This window comes from Vombatus ursinus, unplaced genomic scaffold (assembly GCF_900497805.2).
Source record: "Vombatus ursinus unplaced genomic scaffold, bare-nosed wombat genome assembly UNPS02005286.1, whole genome shotgun sequence".
Taxonomy (NCBI): domain Eukaryota; kingdom Metazoa; phylum Chordata; class Mammalia; order Diprotodontia; family Vombatidae; genus Vombatus; species Vombatus ursinus.
Genome location: NW_020945064.1, coordinates 13,736,073 through 13,752,933, shown reverse-complemented (window position 1 = coordinate 13,752,933; position 16,861 = coordinate 13,736,073). Strand labels below are relative to the sequence as shown.

General features: G+C 38.5%; 1 protein-coding gene across 1 annotated transcript in view; it reads left to right on the top strand.

The window, feature by feature from the left end:
• ATP2C2 (ATPase secretory pathway Ca2+ transporting 2) overlaps positions 1 to 16,861 on the top strand; it is a 110,423-nt gene that overhangs the window by 32,570 nt on the left and 60,992 nt on the right. The window contains exons 2-4 of the mRNA XM_027847169.1: positions 787 to 897; positions 1,939 to 2,055; positions 16,201 to 16,290. Of these exons, the coding sequence (XP_027702970.1) occupies positions 787 to 897; positions 1,939 to 2,055; positions 16,201 to 16,290 (318 nt within the window). The remainder of the gene's footprint in view (positions 1 to 786; positions 898 to 1,938; positions 2,056 to 16,200; positions 16,291 to 16,861) is intronic.

The following is a 16,861-nucleotide window of genomic DNA, read 5'->3' as shown; positions in this document are numbered from 1 at the left end:
TGACTCCTTAAATTAAAATGAGAAAACTTGACTATGAAGTGAATTTCCATTAAGTGAATTCTATTTTTCCACTGCTTTCCATTTTGTAGTTGGAAATGTTTCAGAGGAAATGTCTCCTAATTAACTTGCTTAAGAATTTTGGGGGGGGCAGCTAGGTGGCACAGTGGATAGAGCTCTGGCCTTGGAGTCAGGAGGACCCTAGTCCAAATCTGGCCTCAGACACTTGACACTTACTAGCTGTGTGACACTGGGCAAGTCACTTAACCCCCAATTGCCTCTCCAAAAAGAAAAAAAAAAGAATTTTTTTTTGGTCAAGGAAGAAATTAAGATTGTATTCCCTGGTATATTTCATGTAATAGTTCTGAAAATCGTTTTGCAAAACTTTGTGGCATTTTTTAAAGTCTAAGATGATCCTAATCCTGTTGGTATCATTCTTTCCCACACCCAGAACCTCACAGTCCTTCCTAGCACATAGAAAATTCTCTTATGCCTGAAAATTCCATTATCCTCTTCTTGTGATCCCAGCACTGGAATATCCTTCTCCTTTTCCTTGGGTATTTAGTATAACACTTCACATAGTTGAGCCTGCATATCCCCCAGGTTCAAGCTTCTGGTAGCTTGTAGTTGCTTGACTGCAAAATGATTTTTCTCTACATTAATATTTCTTTACATTCAAATTCTATAAAGGAAGATTCCTTAAAGCCAGGTCGATCCATGCCATGCTTTGGCTTGTTATACCAAGTTTTACCTTTTCTTTGATCATTCATGGCTGCATTTGCTTCATAGGCTGAAGAACAATGTGAGTTGAAAACCATTGAGAGAGAAAAGTCGGTGACACCTTTGCCACCCAAAGAGGCTTCCAAGTGTCACAAAGAAGACTTGGCCAAAGCCCTACATGTAAGTAGTCTGTGAGAGAGATGCATGGTCTTTAAAAGAAAAAGAAACCAGTATTCACTGGGAAAAACTGCTTTCAGACACGCATCGTAGTACATTTTTGTATTATGTTGTGAAATGCTATTTATTCCCAGTTGTTGGGATTACTTAAGGCTCCATCATTTTCTTTCCCAGATACAGTACGTGGATATCCTCGGTGCTATCCTTGCAATTCCCATTTCTGGTTTTATGACATGACAAGGTGTTGCCAAATTTCCTTTTTTCTTAATTGATAAATTTTGTTTGAGCCAGCGCATGAAGCCCATCTACCTCCCAGCTGTTCAACCCACAAAGTATAACCCCCAAAACAGTTAGGCAAAAGAACAGAAAGGAGAGCTCGTTGACAATTATTTTAAGAGGGATTATGAAATCCTCAAAGAATTATTAAAATAAATTTGATTTAATATAAAGGTTGAAGGAACCTTTGAAGTTAAAGAATAATCTAGCATTAGATAATGTCTGTAACTGAAAATAGTCTATGGAGATAATGGAATGAATACTAGTGATGATCCTGCCACAACTAGCTGTGTGACCCTAAAGAAGTCATTTGACTATTCTGGGCTTCTTCATTTACTCTTGCTGACAAATGAGAGGGTTGAGTTCAGTGATCTTTAAGTCCCTTCCAGCTGTCAAAATCTATATTCTAAGGGCTCTCTAGCTTTAACACTTAGTAATTTAAGATTCTGGAGTCATAGTCTATAAATAACAATAGTAATTGACATATATACATTATATATATATATATATAGTGCTTCAATGTTGACAAAGTTCTTTACATTTATTACCTTATTTGATCTTTAAAACCACCCTTAGAATTCAGTACTATGGGTATTATCCTCTCTCTTATTGAATAAATTGGCTAAACTTGTCCATGGTTACACAGCTAAATGTCACAGATGGGATTTGAACTCAGATCTTCCTAACTCCAGACGGAGAGCTCCTTCCACCAAGCAGTGCTGCCTCTCTTCATTGCTTTAATGTGATCGCTTTTCAATGTTCTTTCAGGTTGATTTGCAAAGTGGGCTATCTGAATTCTCCGTGACTCAACGCAGGCTAATCCACGGCTGGAATGAATTCATAGCCGGCAACACTGAACCAATATGGAAGAAATACCTAGACCAGGTAAGATCAGATATGGGATAAAGGTCAATATTTCATTCCTTGTATTGTGCTAATAGACTAAGCTTCTAGGAAATAAAGAAGCAGAATCATTTTTAAAAATCTAAAGGAACAGGTAATGAATTCACCAGCATTAAGAGAGAGACAATAGGATATTTCAATGCAAAGAAGCAGGGATCTGGCAATCACCCCAGCCATAGACTCGGTCAAAGAATCAGAGAATCTTGGTCCGTTGATGATGAATAACTTCGTCTTCTATGTGTTTGGCTAGAAATTTTCAACAGTGTGAATTTAATTACAGATAATGAAAAAAAATCTGTCAACTGTTTTTTGTTTTTTTTTTTCATGTCCAAGGCACAGTTCTCAGGGCCATGAGGGAATATAAGGATTAGAAGACATAGTCCCTGCCCCAGTGGGGAGGGAATGGAGGCAAAGCGCATGTATGGTTGGGATACAAACTAGTTTGAGAAGATAGAAAACAAGCAAAAGAACATAATCAATAGTACTAGTTAGCAGAGCCTAAGATGTATTGATTGCTCTAAACCCCATGGGTTGGATTAAATGATTTCTAAACTTTTTATCAGCTCTAAATCCTGGGATAATATACTTTAAGGAGAGAAAGAGTCTGATTGTGTTTCAGGTACCAAGGTAGGTTTGATTCTGCCAGCTGGAAATGAAAAAGACTTTAGAGGCTATTATACATTCAGCAAATTCCCTACTACTATTAAAGGCATGAATTTAATTTTAATTCAAGAAGCATTTATTAAGTGTCTGCTATCTGCTGGGCCCTGAGGCTACAAAACCAAAAAATACAGTAGGCTAAGGAGCTTATCATTTATACTGGAGGCAATAGCGAGTCACTGAGGATTCTTTACTGGGGGTGGACGTGACATGGTCAAATTTGTGTTTTAGGAATATCAGTTGCTGGTTGTGTCAAGGATGATTTGGAGAAAGGAGATGAGGGAAGCAGGAAGACCTTTTAGGCAATGGGGCAGTAGTAGACAGAGTGCCAGATTTAGAATTAGAAAAGACCTGGACTCCAGTCTTTGACAGTTAGGCTGCATGACCTTGGGCAAGTCGCTTAACATTTCCAATCCTCACTTCAATAATATTGCCTATGGTACCTACCTTACAAGTGAGGACAGAAATTCCAAATTATACATATTTGTATATCCTTTCCAACTCTATCCCAGTACCAGCTAGTGTTTATTAAATGGATTGTGAGGATCAAATGTAATAGATATGTAATAATAGAAATACCACATTATTGTTGTTGTTTTCTTTGAAGGCTATCCTTGGTCATTTAAATCTGATTTAATTTACATAAAATAGGAGTGGTGAAATGGGAGAGGGAGAACTGGAAAATAAGTGCTTGGAATGTGGAGTGGCAGTCTTTGAGCACCTTCTCCTCTAGAGGAGGAGAATTATTATAATAATAATTTATGGGAGTCCAGAGGACGGAGGAATCTGGGGGTCAAGGTGATGAGGGAAGGCTTGCTAGAGAGCACAGTGTGACTAAATCCATGATTCCTAATCATCAATCAATGTAAGATGCACTTTATTTAGACTGGGGCAGGGTCAGTGTGGAATATAAAGGTATCTAAGTCTGGAATTCTGCCTTCATCAGTGCTGCCAAGAGCACATGTTTCTATAGTTCATCACAGCTTACAAAGTCCTTCCCTATCTCAATCAACAAGCTTTGATTAAGTAAGTTCTAGATCCTAGAGATACAGAAGAAACAGAAACTCTTTGCCCTCAGAGAGGTTACATTCTATTATTTTTTTATTAAAAAAAGTTTTACTGGTGTAGTTTGTTTTTATATTACAAACATTTACTGGTTACCCCCACTCCATAAGAGGTCTTCTGTAACAAAGTAAAACAATTAAATAAAACTAAGAATGTCGTGACCGTCTGAAAGTGCCTACAATATTCCACACCCATAGCACCCCACCTCTATTTTTAATTTTTTAAAAAAATGAACAACAAATCTTTTTTCTCTTCCTCCCATCTCCACCCCATTGAAGAAAAGAGGAAAGAAAACAAGTTCCTTGTAACATAGATGTGTAGTCAGGCAAAACAAATCCCCTCATTGGCAGTATATAAAAATACCCACACATCTCATTCTGTACCCAAAATCTATCACCTCTCCATCAAGAGGGGAATGGTATGCTTCATTACCGATCCTCTGGAATCATAAACAGTTCTGTTTTTTTTTTTTTCCCCACAGTCCCTCCAATAGTTGTCATTGACTTTTTTTGGTCATCTTTGACAGGTATGAGGTAGAAACTCAGAACTACTTTAATTTGCATTTCTCTAATTAGTAGTCATTTGGATCTTTTTTTTTTTTAATTTGGCGATAGTTGGCCTGGGTTTCTTTCCTTGAGAACTGCCTATACATAACCTTAGATTATTTACCAATGAGGAATGGCTTTAATTCTCATAAATATGAATCTGTTCCTTATATATTTTGGAAATGAGACCTTTATCAGAGAAACATGCTGCAAAAAATTTTCCCAGCTAATTATTTCCCTTTTAACATTAGCTTTATTGGATTTATGGAAAGCCTTTTCAAATTTTATGTAATGAAAATTATCCATTTTATATTCTGTGATTCTCTTTGTCCCTTCTTTGGTCATGAACTTTTCTTCTATGCATAGATCTGACAGATAATTTTTTCTGTGTTTCTCTAATTTGTTTATGATATGACCTTTTATATCTAGGCTGTGAATCTATTTGGACATTATTTTGGTATAAGATGTGATGTGCTGATGTAAATGTAATTTCTTCCATATTGATGTCCAGTTTTCTCAACAGTTTTTGTCAAATAGTGAGTCTCTATCTCCTAAGATAGGGTCTATCCTTAAAACAGTCCTGTGAGATAAATAAGGGTAGAGCCTGGATCTACGATTTCATCAGTATAGGGAATCCTTGATGAAGAAACTCTTGGATTCCATGGGAGAAATTTATGGGGGAGAACAGCAGAAGAGAAAAGAATTTAAGCCAGATGAAAAAGAAGCAAAAGTCACGTAGATGACATGGAGGGATTTGGTCAGAGGCTAAAGTTGAAGGTAAGAAAGTTGGGAAAATTTTGCAGAAATTGAAGAAAAAATTTAAGAAAAATCTCTAGTCTCTTATACTGGCCCAGATCCTATTTCTGATTTATAAATGATGCAGGATCAAGGACAATTCAGGAAGATATAAAAATGATTAAAGAGTATCTAGAAGGACTAAGGAATAGAACCTGAAGAGTTAGACTCAGGAAGGAGAAGGGGAAAGTAGGTGGCAAGACAGGGTAAGAGAGAAAGGGTAAGTGGGTTAAGCGTATTGATAGAGTGGATTGGTAGGTGGGGCAAATTGTTGAAACAAATGAGAAATTGGGGCAAAGTTGAAGGGGAGGTGGGTATGGCTGTGGCAGTGAGGTTGTTGAGACAAAGGAAAGGAATTTGGATGATTTTGTCAAGTTATTAAGAAGTGACAATTGGCTGTAAAAACTTTAACCAATTACTAGCTGTGTGACCCTGGGCAAGTCACTTAACCCTGATTGCCTCACCCCCCTCCCAAAAAAAAGGCAAAAAAAAATTTAACCAGGTGTTTAGGGTTGAAGTAATTTCAAGAAAAGGCTGGAAATCTCAAACATGGAGAATAGGGGAAATTTTACTGTCATTTGCATCTTGTATTTAAAGTTTGGGTTTCTGCCACAGCCCAGTGACTATTATCTGTAAAGGTAGGCTGATCTCCCTCCTGGAGGAGAAGGTGCTCAAAGATTGTCACAGCACATTCCAAGCAGTTAGGAAGAATGAAGAGATTCTGAAGGCAGCTAGGTGGTACGGTCAGGGAGACCTGGGTTCAAATCCAGCCTTAGACACTTACTAGTTCATTGACCCTGAGCAAGTCACAACCTCTGTGAAGATAAAATATTTGTAAAGCATTTTGCAAACCTTAAAGCACTATATAAATAAATACTAGCTATCATTATTGGTAGTTTATCATTATAATTATTATTATTGGAAAAATGTAAGGTTTTGATGGGGAAAAAAGGAATCTGAGGTAGGGAAAAAAACACCTGCACCTTATTGGGATGATAAAGAATGGAAATACTGCACAGATGAGAACAGGAAGAAAAAGGGCAGCTGTACAAGTTTATATGTTTATAGACACTGTTGAGGCACTTCCTGAAGGGGAGAGCTGGAGGAAAAAGCTTTTTGTTCTCCAAAGAATGATATAAAAGAATCAAAGAAACTGTCAGGGGGAGAGCTCCTCCACGGAGGGGCAGAGGAAGAAGACAGGAATGGTAGTAATTGGTCATTTCCAGCTCAGTTCCGAAGACATCTCACTGCTGACCCGATGACAACAGTGGCTAGATCCGTTGTCTTCCTGGGGCGTATCTCCAAGATATAACAGGGAACCACCCAAGGCTTATCCCAGTGGAAGACAACTATCTACTTAGGGGGATTCATATGGACACAAATGACATTATCAGAAGGAACCTAGAAAATATTGCCAATGATTATGAAGTCTTGGATGAGAAACTGAGGACGCTAGGGACATAGATTTGTGTTTTACTCATTGTTGCCCATCAGAGGTAAAAGATGTAGAAGAGAAAAATTAATTTGGCAAGTGGGCAGCTGGCTGAAAAAGATGATGTCCAAGAATGGAAGTTTGATTTTTGGATCACAGCTTACATATGTATATATATATATATATATATATATATATACACACACATATATAAGGGTGGCCAGAGATGGATTACAGCTAACAAAGGTCAGTAAGAATGTATTTGCCAGGTTTCTTGCAGATCTAATCCAAAGGGTATTAAACTAAAAAGAATGGGGGAGGAGAAAGATTGCCTATGAATGTTTATCCCCAGAGTTACATGTTCTAGAGCGGGGGTGGGGAACTGCAGCTTCGACGTCACATGTGGCCTTCTAGATTCTTGGGTGTGACCTTTTGACTGAGTCCAAGTTTTACAGAACAAATCCTTTTATGAAGGGGATTTGTTATGTGAAGTTTGGAATCAGTCAAAGGGCTGCACTTGAGGACCTAGAGGCCCACATGTGGCCTTCAGGCTGCAGGTTCCCCACCCCTGCTCTAGAGAATAGCCATAGAAGGAAGAATGATACCAGCTGAAGGACCCAGAGGCAAAGTTGCTTGGGGTGGGGCATGGAGAAGCAGGTGATGGTTCAAGTAGAAAAGGCATGACTTGAAGAGGTATTTCAGGCTGATGTCCAGAAGAACTTCCTAAGAATTAAAGCTATCTTGAAGAGGTGATGAGTTCTCTGTCATTAGGAACTTCAAGCACATGCTAGATGACCACCTCTAGGTGATGTTCTAGTGCTGAGTCCTTTCATGTATGGATTGAACTAGATGGTTACTGAGGCCCCTTCCAACTCTCCAGTTCTGTGATTCTGTGATCCCTCTGCCTATGCATGTGGGCATCTTCTCTGCAGCTTACAGTCTTAGAAAGTTGCCTCCGCCACTGAGAGGTTAAGTGACTCACCCAGAATCACACAGCCTGTGTGTGTCAGGCGGGATCTGAACCCAAGTCTTTCTGGTTCCAAGACCAGCTCCCTATCCACTCCACCAAGCTGCTTCTCACCGTGAGGCAGGTAGCACTAAATATTTTTGCCCCCATTTTACTTAACAGAAAATGAAAATGAGGCTTAGAGAGTGCAGCTTATTTATTCATGGTCAAATTTGGATGATTATGTTTGTCAGGAAGTTTTTTTTTCATATATTAAGCCTAAATTTGTCTCTTTTTAACTTCTACCCATTGTTCTTTGTTCTGTCCTCTGAGGCCAAATGAGATTGTATTTGTAAAGTGCTTAGTGTAGCACCTGGCACATAGTAGGTGCTTAATAAGTTTGGTTGTTATTGTTCGGTTATATTCAGTCGTATCTGACTCTTTGTGACCCTATTTGGGGTTTTCTTGGCAAAGATACTGAAGTGGCCTGTAATTTTCCTTCTCCAGCTCATTTTACACATGGGGAACTGAGGCAAACAGGGTTAAGTGACTTACTCAGAGTCACACAGCTAGTAAGTGCCCAAAAGCCAGGTTTGAACTCAGGAAGATGAGTCTCCTCCCTCGAGGCCCAGCACTCTATCCACTGCACCACACAGCTGCCCTCTTAATAAATGCTTGTTCCCTTTCCTTCCCCACCCCACACTTCTTCAAATATTTGAAGACAACTATCATGTCCCACCATGGTTCGTTTTTTCTCCAGGTAGCAAAGTGGTGGAGGGGATAATTCCTCCAAACAATCCTGTTCTAACATCAACTTGAAGACCCTTCACCCTCCTGGTCACCCTCCTCTGGCTGTTTGTCAGCCCACAACTGAATGCAATATTCCAAACATGGGTAGACCAGGGCAAAGTAAGTGGGATTATCACCTCCCTAGTCCTGGGCACTAGGCTTCTATCAATGCACCATAAAATTACATTAATTTTTGACATAGCATACTGGCTCACACTGAGGTCATGGTTCATGAAAACCCTTGGAATCAGATTCTTATCAATCCACAGCTATTAATTTTAAAGGGATAGAGACATATGAATTATGGTTGTTTTTGCTACTGACTGATCACTCAGTCTCTGTGCTCTCACTTGAATCTGTTCTCATTTACTCCTAAGTATTACAGACTTTGCAACACTTAATAGAATCTTAGTTATTTTCTGGTCTTTAGTTTTCCTCTGTAAAACCAAAGGGTTGGAATAGATTGTCTTTGCAGTCCTTTTAAACTATAAGTTCATCCTGTCACTCTATGATTTCCAACTACTCCCCCTAGAGCCAGTTAATAATGTCCCTGAAGAAAGGCATGTGGGAATAATCAGTACCTTGGGACAGCATATATCCAGAGTCATAACTAGGGCATGATGACTTTGTCCCAGGGCTGCAAAATTTAGAGGGCTTTACTGCACTTGAGCTCCTCCATAGCATGGACACATGAGTTCAGCAGGAAGAATTAGTTAAGAATATTTAAACTAGGAAGCTACTCTATGAATTGCTTCTTCCTTTCTCCTTGACTACTTGCCCCCTCTCTTTACCTACCTACATCTCCACTACAGTATTTGAGGATGTAGTTTGTGCTACTTGCTCTGGGTGCAACAATTGTTAGTTAATAGCTCTGCATACCACTTCTAAGAAGCTTAGTTTAGAGAATGGAAAGTGGGTCTAGGAACTTCTGGAAACTGTACTTCACAGAAAAGCATCATGGAGGAGAAAATTGCTTGCTACAAGATCCATCTTCTGTTCTGCAGGCCAGGCCCCAGGCAAAATGATGAAATAAGCCAAGTTGGTTTTGGCCCTTGGCCTCCGGACTTATCACCCCTCAGGAGATGTGTGCCGTAGTCTTGTTCTCTGTCTCTCTCCCCCCAAAACTGCAGCCAACCCCAACAGGCACACTGAGCTGTCAGGGACTGCAATTACAGAGTATCCCCTTCCAGGGCAATTTCCTCTAGAATGGGGATCAGGGCCTGAAGCTAGAGAGATAAAGGACTGATTTGGAATTTCAGTCTTCAGCTGGGGTTGGGGAGGGCGGAATAGGCAAAAGAGAGTTTGATTTGGAGTCAGAAGACCTAGGTTGAATTCTGTCTCATTGTCACTTTCTATCTGTGTGATCTTTGACAAGTCATTTAACCTTTATAGTCCTTGGTTTCTCTCTCTGTGAAATGAGAAGGGGGTGGACATTAGAGATTGAAGAATTGGGAGGATGGGACCTTCTTAGGACCCTAACACCCCAACTTTAGGAGGCCCTGCCTTTCCATTGTGAGCTCCCTTTCTTTCTATTGCTAAAGATAATTCTGCTTAAGGGGAGCTGCCAACAAAGACGGCTGACGTTAGTTCAGTCTTCCTTGGGACTAGGCTAGGAATAAGATAACACCTAACAGAGGTGGAGCAGGAGCCCTGGACATTTCTACAGCCTACAAAGTGTTCCCTAATTTTTTCATTTCTTGTATTCCAAAGTCCACATATGAATCTTGGGAGGTTACTGTATTTCTTTTTTTTATTTAAAATTTAAAAATTTTTATTTTTCTAAGAAAAGAAAAAGAAACATTATAAACTTAAATATTAAAACTTAAATACAAAATAAAAAAAGAAATCATGTCATGTTCACGGCAGACTGTAAGAGAGGATTCAAAATATATAGCAATAAATTTCCATTTCCATAATAAATACTATGCATTGTGTTGAGAACTGTCCATCTTTGTTTCCTTGTAAGTTTTCTTTTGTTCTCTGTTGTGCACTTTTTACTTTGTTCTTTTTTCCCCTTCCCTCCACTCCGAAGGCTATAATTTAGAGTGGATATACTTATATATAGATATAGATACATACATACTTATATACATACATACACATACATACATACATGTATATATATATATATGCATACATAAACATATACTTTCCCTAACAAATTCTACTCCTGATCTTTATTTTATGTTTGTGTGTATCTCTTATTTCCTAGGATTACTGTATTTCTATAAGGCATGAGTAATCAAAAATGCTTCTAGAAATTGATTGTTTGATCAGATCCCAGTTTCTACATTTGATAACACAGTGCAAGTATTCTAAAGATCTTATGAACTCTTATGCAAATAAGTGCTTGAATAATCATTTTCAACGAAGAATTGAAATGAATATAATACCTACATAGTGTGGCATTAATCTACACACACAGAATATAAATGAAATCTGATGATTGAAACAGAAATTTGAGGATTCTTATCTAATACATAATATTTTAAAAGGTCTATGTCCTAAAGCATTTCTTGTATGGGGCGGGATTTTTAAAAATTAATTCTTGTAAGTATTTATGAACGTAAATCCCACAGCTTGAATCTCACCTTTGTTCATTTGACCAAGTACCTTATGAAGAATTATCCAAATTTTTAGTAGTTTTACTCTTTAGAGAAGGACTTAGCATTCTTTTTAGTCTTATGGGCTCCCTCGGCAGTACAGTGAAGTCTATGGACCCCTTCTCAGAATCACATATTTAAATCATTGAATGAAATGCTAAATTTTAGTTAGAGGGTAGTAAGAATAAAGATGTAATTTTTCTTCATCCAAGGTCACAGACACCCTGAAATCCATACCAGGTTAAGAAGTCCTTATTTATAGAGAGGCAATATAATATAGTAGGAAGAAAATTTGTTTTTGTGTTAGGAAGACCTGAGTTCATGTCCTCATTCTGACATATACTGTCTGTGTGACCACGGACAAATCTTTTAACCTCTTGGTTCCCCAGTGAAATCATAGGTTTAGACCCTCCCCAATATTTTTTAGAGACTATTATTAAATCTATGAAAATTGTGTATAAATCATTTATTATACTACTTTGATATTTCTCTGGGGCTTTGTTCTCATCCATGTGGGCCCTCATGTACACTCAACCAGGATACCCTCAATCATGTGGGTACAACTCATCCATATCCTTCCAAGAACAGGAAGTCTACCCAGTATATTTGGAACATTCCTGTAGATCTCTTAATGTTGCATGAATACCAATGGGAAAAATGGGCTGTCCATCAGCCATCCCTTGCTCTTGCTACATGACATGTCCACCTCCCTTTTCAGCCATACATCCCTCTGAGAATATTCTTGGCCCCTGCTTGTCTGGTGTGATTCTTCATGGTTAATTTTTTACGGTCTGCTCACACAACAGGGTACCTCACCACTGTCCTTTAGGTGACCTACTGCTTTAATTTTTCAGTGACTATGGTATTCTGTGACTTAGGACCCTGTACCATCACTAGAAGAATACTGACGCTAAAAGATGGACCTTGGTTTGAGGTAGTGCTAGTGCTATTGTCCCCATTTTGCATTTTGAGGAAACTGAGGTATGTGGAAAGGTTGTGCAACTTTAACCCACAGTCACCCAGGTATGAAGTGTCAAAGTCAGCACTTGAGCCTAGGTCTTCACAATAGAAATCTAGTGCTCTTTCTGTCAGCACAGGGCCGATGAGCTCATGACTGGTACAATGGTCATAGGATGGGCAAGGTAAGGGTCACCTGTTGGCCAAGTGCTTGTGTCCATTTCCTCGTGTTACGCAATAGGATGGAAGGATAGAGGGGACAAAAATAAGCCGGGAGACTTTCCATGTCATTAGGTCAGCTCTGCTATGCTGAGCTTGGTCGCTATGACTGTGCCATTAAGATGGAGGTCCTCGAGTTAGCTTCTTGTGGTTAAGCAGGTGAACTTAAAATCCGCAGTTCAAAGTGCTGGGGCTTAATGTACAGAGCCTTATAACAGAAATAATCACTACCCCTATAGAATCACACCAAACTGAATAATACTGATTGAAATAAAATAGGGGGGAAATGAATTATTTGGCCCAGCACGGGAAGAAGATAGAAATGGTTTTGCAAATGTTGTGCCACTGTAGGCTACAGGAACCAGTCAGAAATGTTAAACTTTCTAGTTATTTCTGGGGTCTTAGCTAGCATCAGCAGAGTTGGTTGATGTTAAGTCGAACCTTTAAAATTTTTTATTCATTGATTTATTTTATTTTATTTTATTTTTACTCTGAAATAAAAACTAGCAGTAAAAAAGCAGGGGACCTTGGATATTACTTCTTGAAAGGTGATATAAGCACATGCATCAACACACACTGTCTCCCCTTGTCTTTTGGGATTTAACTAGACTGAATTCCTCTTCCTAGGATCCAATACTCCATACCACAGTAGATACTTAATAGATGGATTCTTGATAGATATATAAAGCCTCTCACTCAGAGTGTCTTCTAATTCTTTCTTCTTTTCTTTAGGCTCAAGGCATTATCCAAATTTTTTTATAATAGTTCTACCTTTTTGGGGGGGGGGGGGCTAGGCAATGGGATTAAGTGATTTGTCTAGGGTTACATAGCTAGTAAGTGCTATGTGTCTGAGGCAAGATTTGAACTCAGGTCCTCCTGACTCCAGGGCTGGTGCTCTATCCACTGTGCCACCTAGCTGCCCCATAGTTCTACTCTTTAGAGAAGGACTTAGCATTTTTTTTGTGTCGTGGGTCCCCTTGGCAGTACAGTGAAACCTAGGGACCTCTTCTCGGGAATATGTGTTTAAATCATTGAAGGAAATGCTAAATTTCAGTTAGAGGCTAGTAAAAACATTAGTGACAACTTTGAAGGAGGGAGGGGGCATCTCCTGGGCATAGACTTTGACCTTAGATGGACGTTGCTCTTTAGAGTGTTTATTGGCTGGGCACTGCTTAGAATGTGAGCTCCGTGAAGGCAGGACCCTTTGTTTTGTTTTGTCTTTGCATTCCTAGCTCTTACTGTGGAGCATTACACATAGTAGTTGCTTGTTGGATTGGATTGGGCAAGAAGAAGGCTAATTAGGTATATCAGAGAAAGTTAAAGAAGTATCATCTCTTTGCCTTCATGGAGTTTCCAGAATTTGGGAACACACAAAGCACAAGAGAACAGTAAAGAAGTTGGGGAGATGCCATCCCACTTTTTCATCCCTCTAGGACACAGATCCATTGTTCCAACACAGCCATTTCACCTCCTGCCTTCAAAAATTTTTGGACATTCTAGTCTCCACATCTTGGGATGAGTAATACCCTTGCCTGAAATATTTTCCATATTTTTTTCTCTTATTCTAAATCTTGCTCTTTTTTCAAGTCCCAGCTGAAATCTGACCCTTTCCACGAAGTCTTCTCTCATGCCTCAGTAGATATGGTATTGGTCAGAACTACTGTGATGTTTGTATCATTTATGTGTCATTCTTTGCCTTGTTTTCCTTTTTAAATACAAATGCCTCATGCCCTATAACTACCTTCCAACTCCCCTGTATATTCTAATTCCCTTGAGAGCTTCCTCTTTCCTTAAAATCTAGGAAGAAAATGATCAAAGCAGCAAACAAGCTTACATTAAGTTTTAAGTAATTGACAGTTGTTACTATTCTTAAGATGTATTGAGTTTTCTTTTTTTATTTTTATAAGATTAGTAGTCACACCAAATACTAAAATAACCGATCAAATAAAACTCTAAAATGAAAAATTATTTTATCATTACCAACATCACCAACAACTATTTATTAAAAGCCTACAATGTGCCAGGTACTGTGCTAAGTGCTAGTGATGCAAAGAAAGGCAAAAATTTGATCCCTGCCCTCAGGGAGCTTACATTCTAACAAAGGAAGCAACATGCAAACAACTATATACATACAAGACATATTCAGTTCAGATTAGAAGAAGTTTCATGGGAAAGTCACTAGTGGTGAGTGCAGAGGGAAACCAGAAGAGCTATTTTGCAGAAGGTGAGATTTGAGTTAAGTCCTGAAGGACTGGAGATATGAAGAAAGAACATTCCAAACATGAGGAACAATAATGCAAAGGCCTTAGAGAGTCAGGAGATGGAGTGTTATTTTTATGAGGATGGCATAGAGGCTGCTGTTGCTAGACTATGGAGTGCAAAGATTTAAGTCATGTCCAAGATGCTTGGAAAGATATGGAAAGGCCAAGTTGTGAAGGGCTTTAAAAGTCAAAAGGGATATTATATTTGATCCTGGGAGTAATAGGAAGCCATTGGAGTTTAGCAGAGAGGATTGGGTGGAGAATGACATAGTTAGGCCTGTGCTTATGGGAGGTCACTTTGGAAAACGTAGTGAGGAAAGATTTGAGGCAGGAAGACCAACCAGAAGGCTCTTGCTCTAGTCCAGACATGAGACACTGAAGGTCTGCACCAGGATGCTGGTTATGTGAAGGGATGTTGTGAAAGCTGAAATGACAAAACTTGGCGGTAGATTGGCTCTGTGGGATGAATGTGACTGAGTGTGACCAAGGATGTGGTCCTGGGCGAGTAGAGGGATGGCGGTGTCCTAGATGGTAATAAAGAAGTTAAGAAGAGGGGAGGGTTTCTTGGGGGGAATAATGAGTTCTCTTTCAAATAGATTGAATTTAAGATGTCTCTATGACATCCAGCTGAGCATTTAGATTTCAAAAAATATGACATGTGTTAATAAGAATGATACCAGTATATTGGCTTTTTGTCCCTTTCCAAGAATATCTGTGTACTTCTAAAGACATGTTGCCTTTTGTTTTATGCGATTGTAGTCAATTTATATGCTCTTGTCATTTTTATGACCTTGCTATGCCTTGTTTCATATCACTTTCCATATTTCTTGGTATTCATATTTTATAGAACTATAATATTTCATTATATAAATGTCATGATTTATTTTTTCATTTCCCAGTTGTTGGACATACAGATTTCTTTCTTCCAATTTTTCTCTCTAACAAAAAATCCAACTATAAATATTTTTGTAATAAGATTTTTCCTATTTTTAATGAATATTTTATTTTTCTCAATTACATGTAAAAACAACTTTTAATATTTGTTTTTAAATTTTTGAGTTTCAAATTCTTTCCCTCCCTCCCTTCCTTTCCCCCTCCCTAAGATGGTAAGCAATTTGATATAGGTTACTATGAGTATATTTAAAATTTTTTTAAATAATTTTATTTTTAATTTGATTAAAACAAGCATTTCTGTAACATGGGATAATAAAAAAGATTGCACATGAAACTGCAAATCTATTATATACAACTTGCCATTCCTTTTAAATATAAAGTTACGTAAATTTCTTTTTTTCTTCCCTCCTTGTCACCTTAGAGATGGGGGCCATTAGACATAAATGTATGTGTGTGTGTATGTATGTATGTAAAACCATCCTATACGTGCTTCTATTTATCAATTCTTTCTCTGGATACAGATTGGGTATTTATAGTAGTCGAAATGACTTATTCACTCAAAGTTGTTCTTAAAGCAACATTCTGTTACTGTATCTGCTCATTTTGCTGTTATTTCATCCAAGTCTATCCATGTTTTTCTAAGATCATCGAACTCATCATTTCTTATTATACAGTAGTATCCCATCACAATCATATACCACAACTTGTCCAGCCATATTTCTTAAAACATAGGTGAGTATTCGTATTTGAAATGAAAATACTTGAAAAATACCTTTGATGAAAGTTTAATGTAATAGATGAATTGGAAGGCAGCATAAAAACAGCTGGGCGATGGATATTTCGGACAACAGAATCTTACTCGTACCCCACTCCACCCCCAAGCATTACCTACGCACAAGTATGTTTCTCTGTGTCAATGTGGACCAACATAACTGATATAGACTTTTTTTTCTTTCCATAGTTTAAGAATCCACTTATCCTATTACTTCTGGGCTCTGCCTTAGTAAGCGTGATTACCAAAGAATATGAAGATGCCGTGAGCATCACAATGGTGAGTTGCTGAGAAGCCATAAACAAGGACGAGAAATCAGTAGGGCTGCCTACTTGTGAGGCGGGTATAGACTTAGTCGAGTCCATCAGTGAATACCTTCTATTGATTAACATCCAAAGAGAAAAATCTTACCCCATTTTCATAGTTGTAAGTATCACATTAGACTAGGAATTTCAAGATCTGTTTTTGTTTGGCCTCTGATGAACAGTAACTGGGTGACTCAGTGGATAGAGATGGGGCCTGGCATCAGGAAGACCCAAGTTCAAATCTAGTCTCAGACACTTACTGGTTGCATGACCTTGATCAAGTCATTTGTCTTCTGGCTGCCTCAGTTTCCTTAACTGTAAATGAGGATAATAGCACCTACCTCACAGAGTTGTGAGAATCAGATGAGATTATGTAAATAGCAAGGGCTCGATGACTGCTCACATCCTTCCTTCTTTCTGCCACTAACTAGCTGTGTGACTTTGCCATCTTTTATCACTAAGCTAAGTTTTCTTCCTTTCTGAAAAGAAGTCGAGGGGCAGCTAGGTGGCACAGTGGATAGAACACTGGCCCTGAAGTCAGGAGG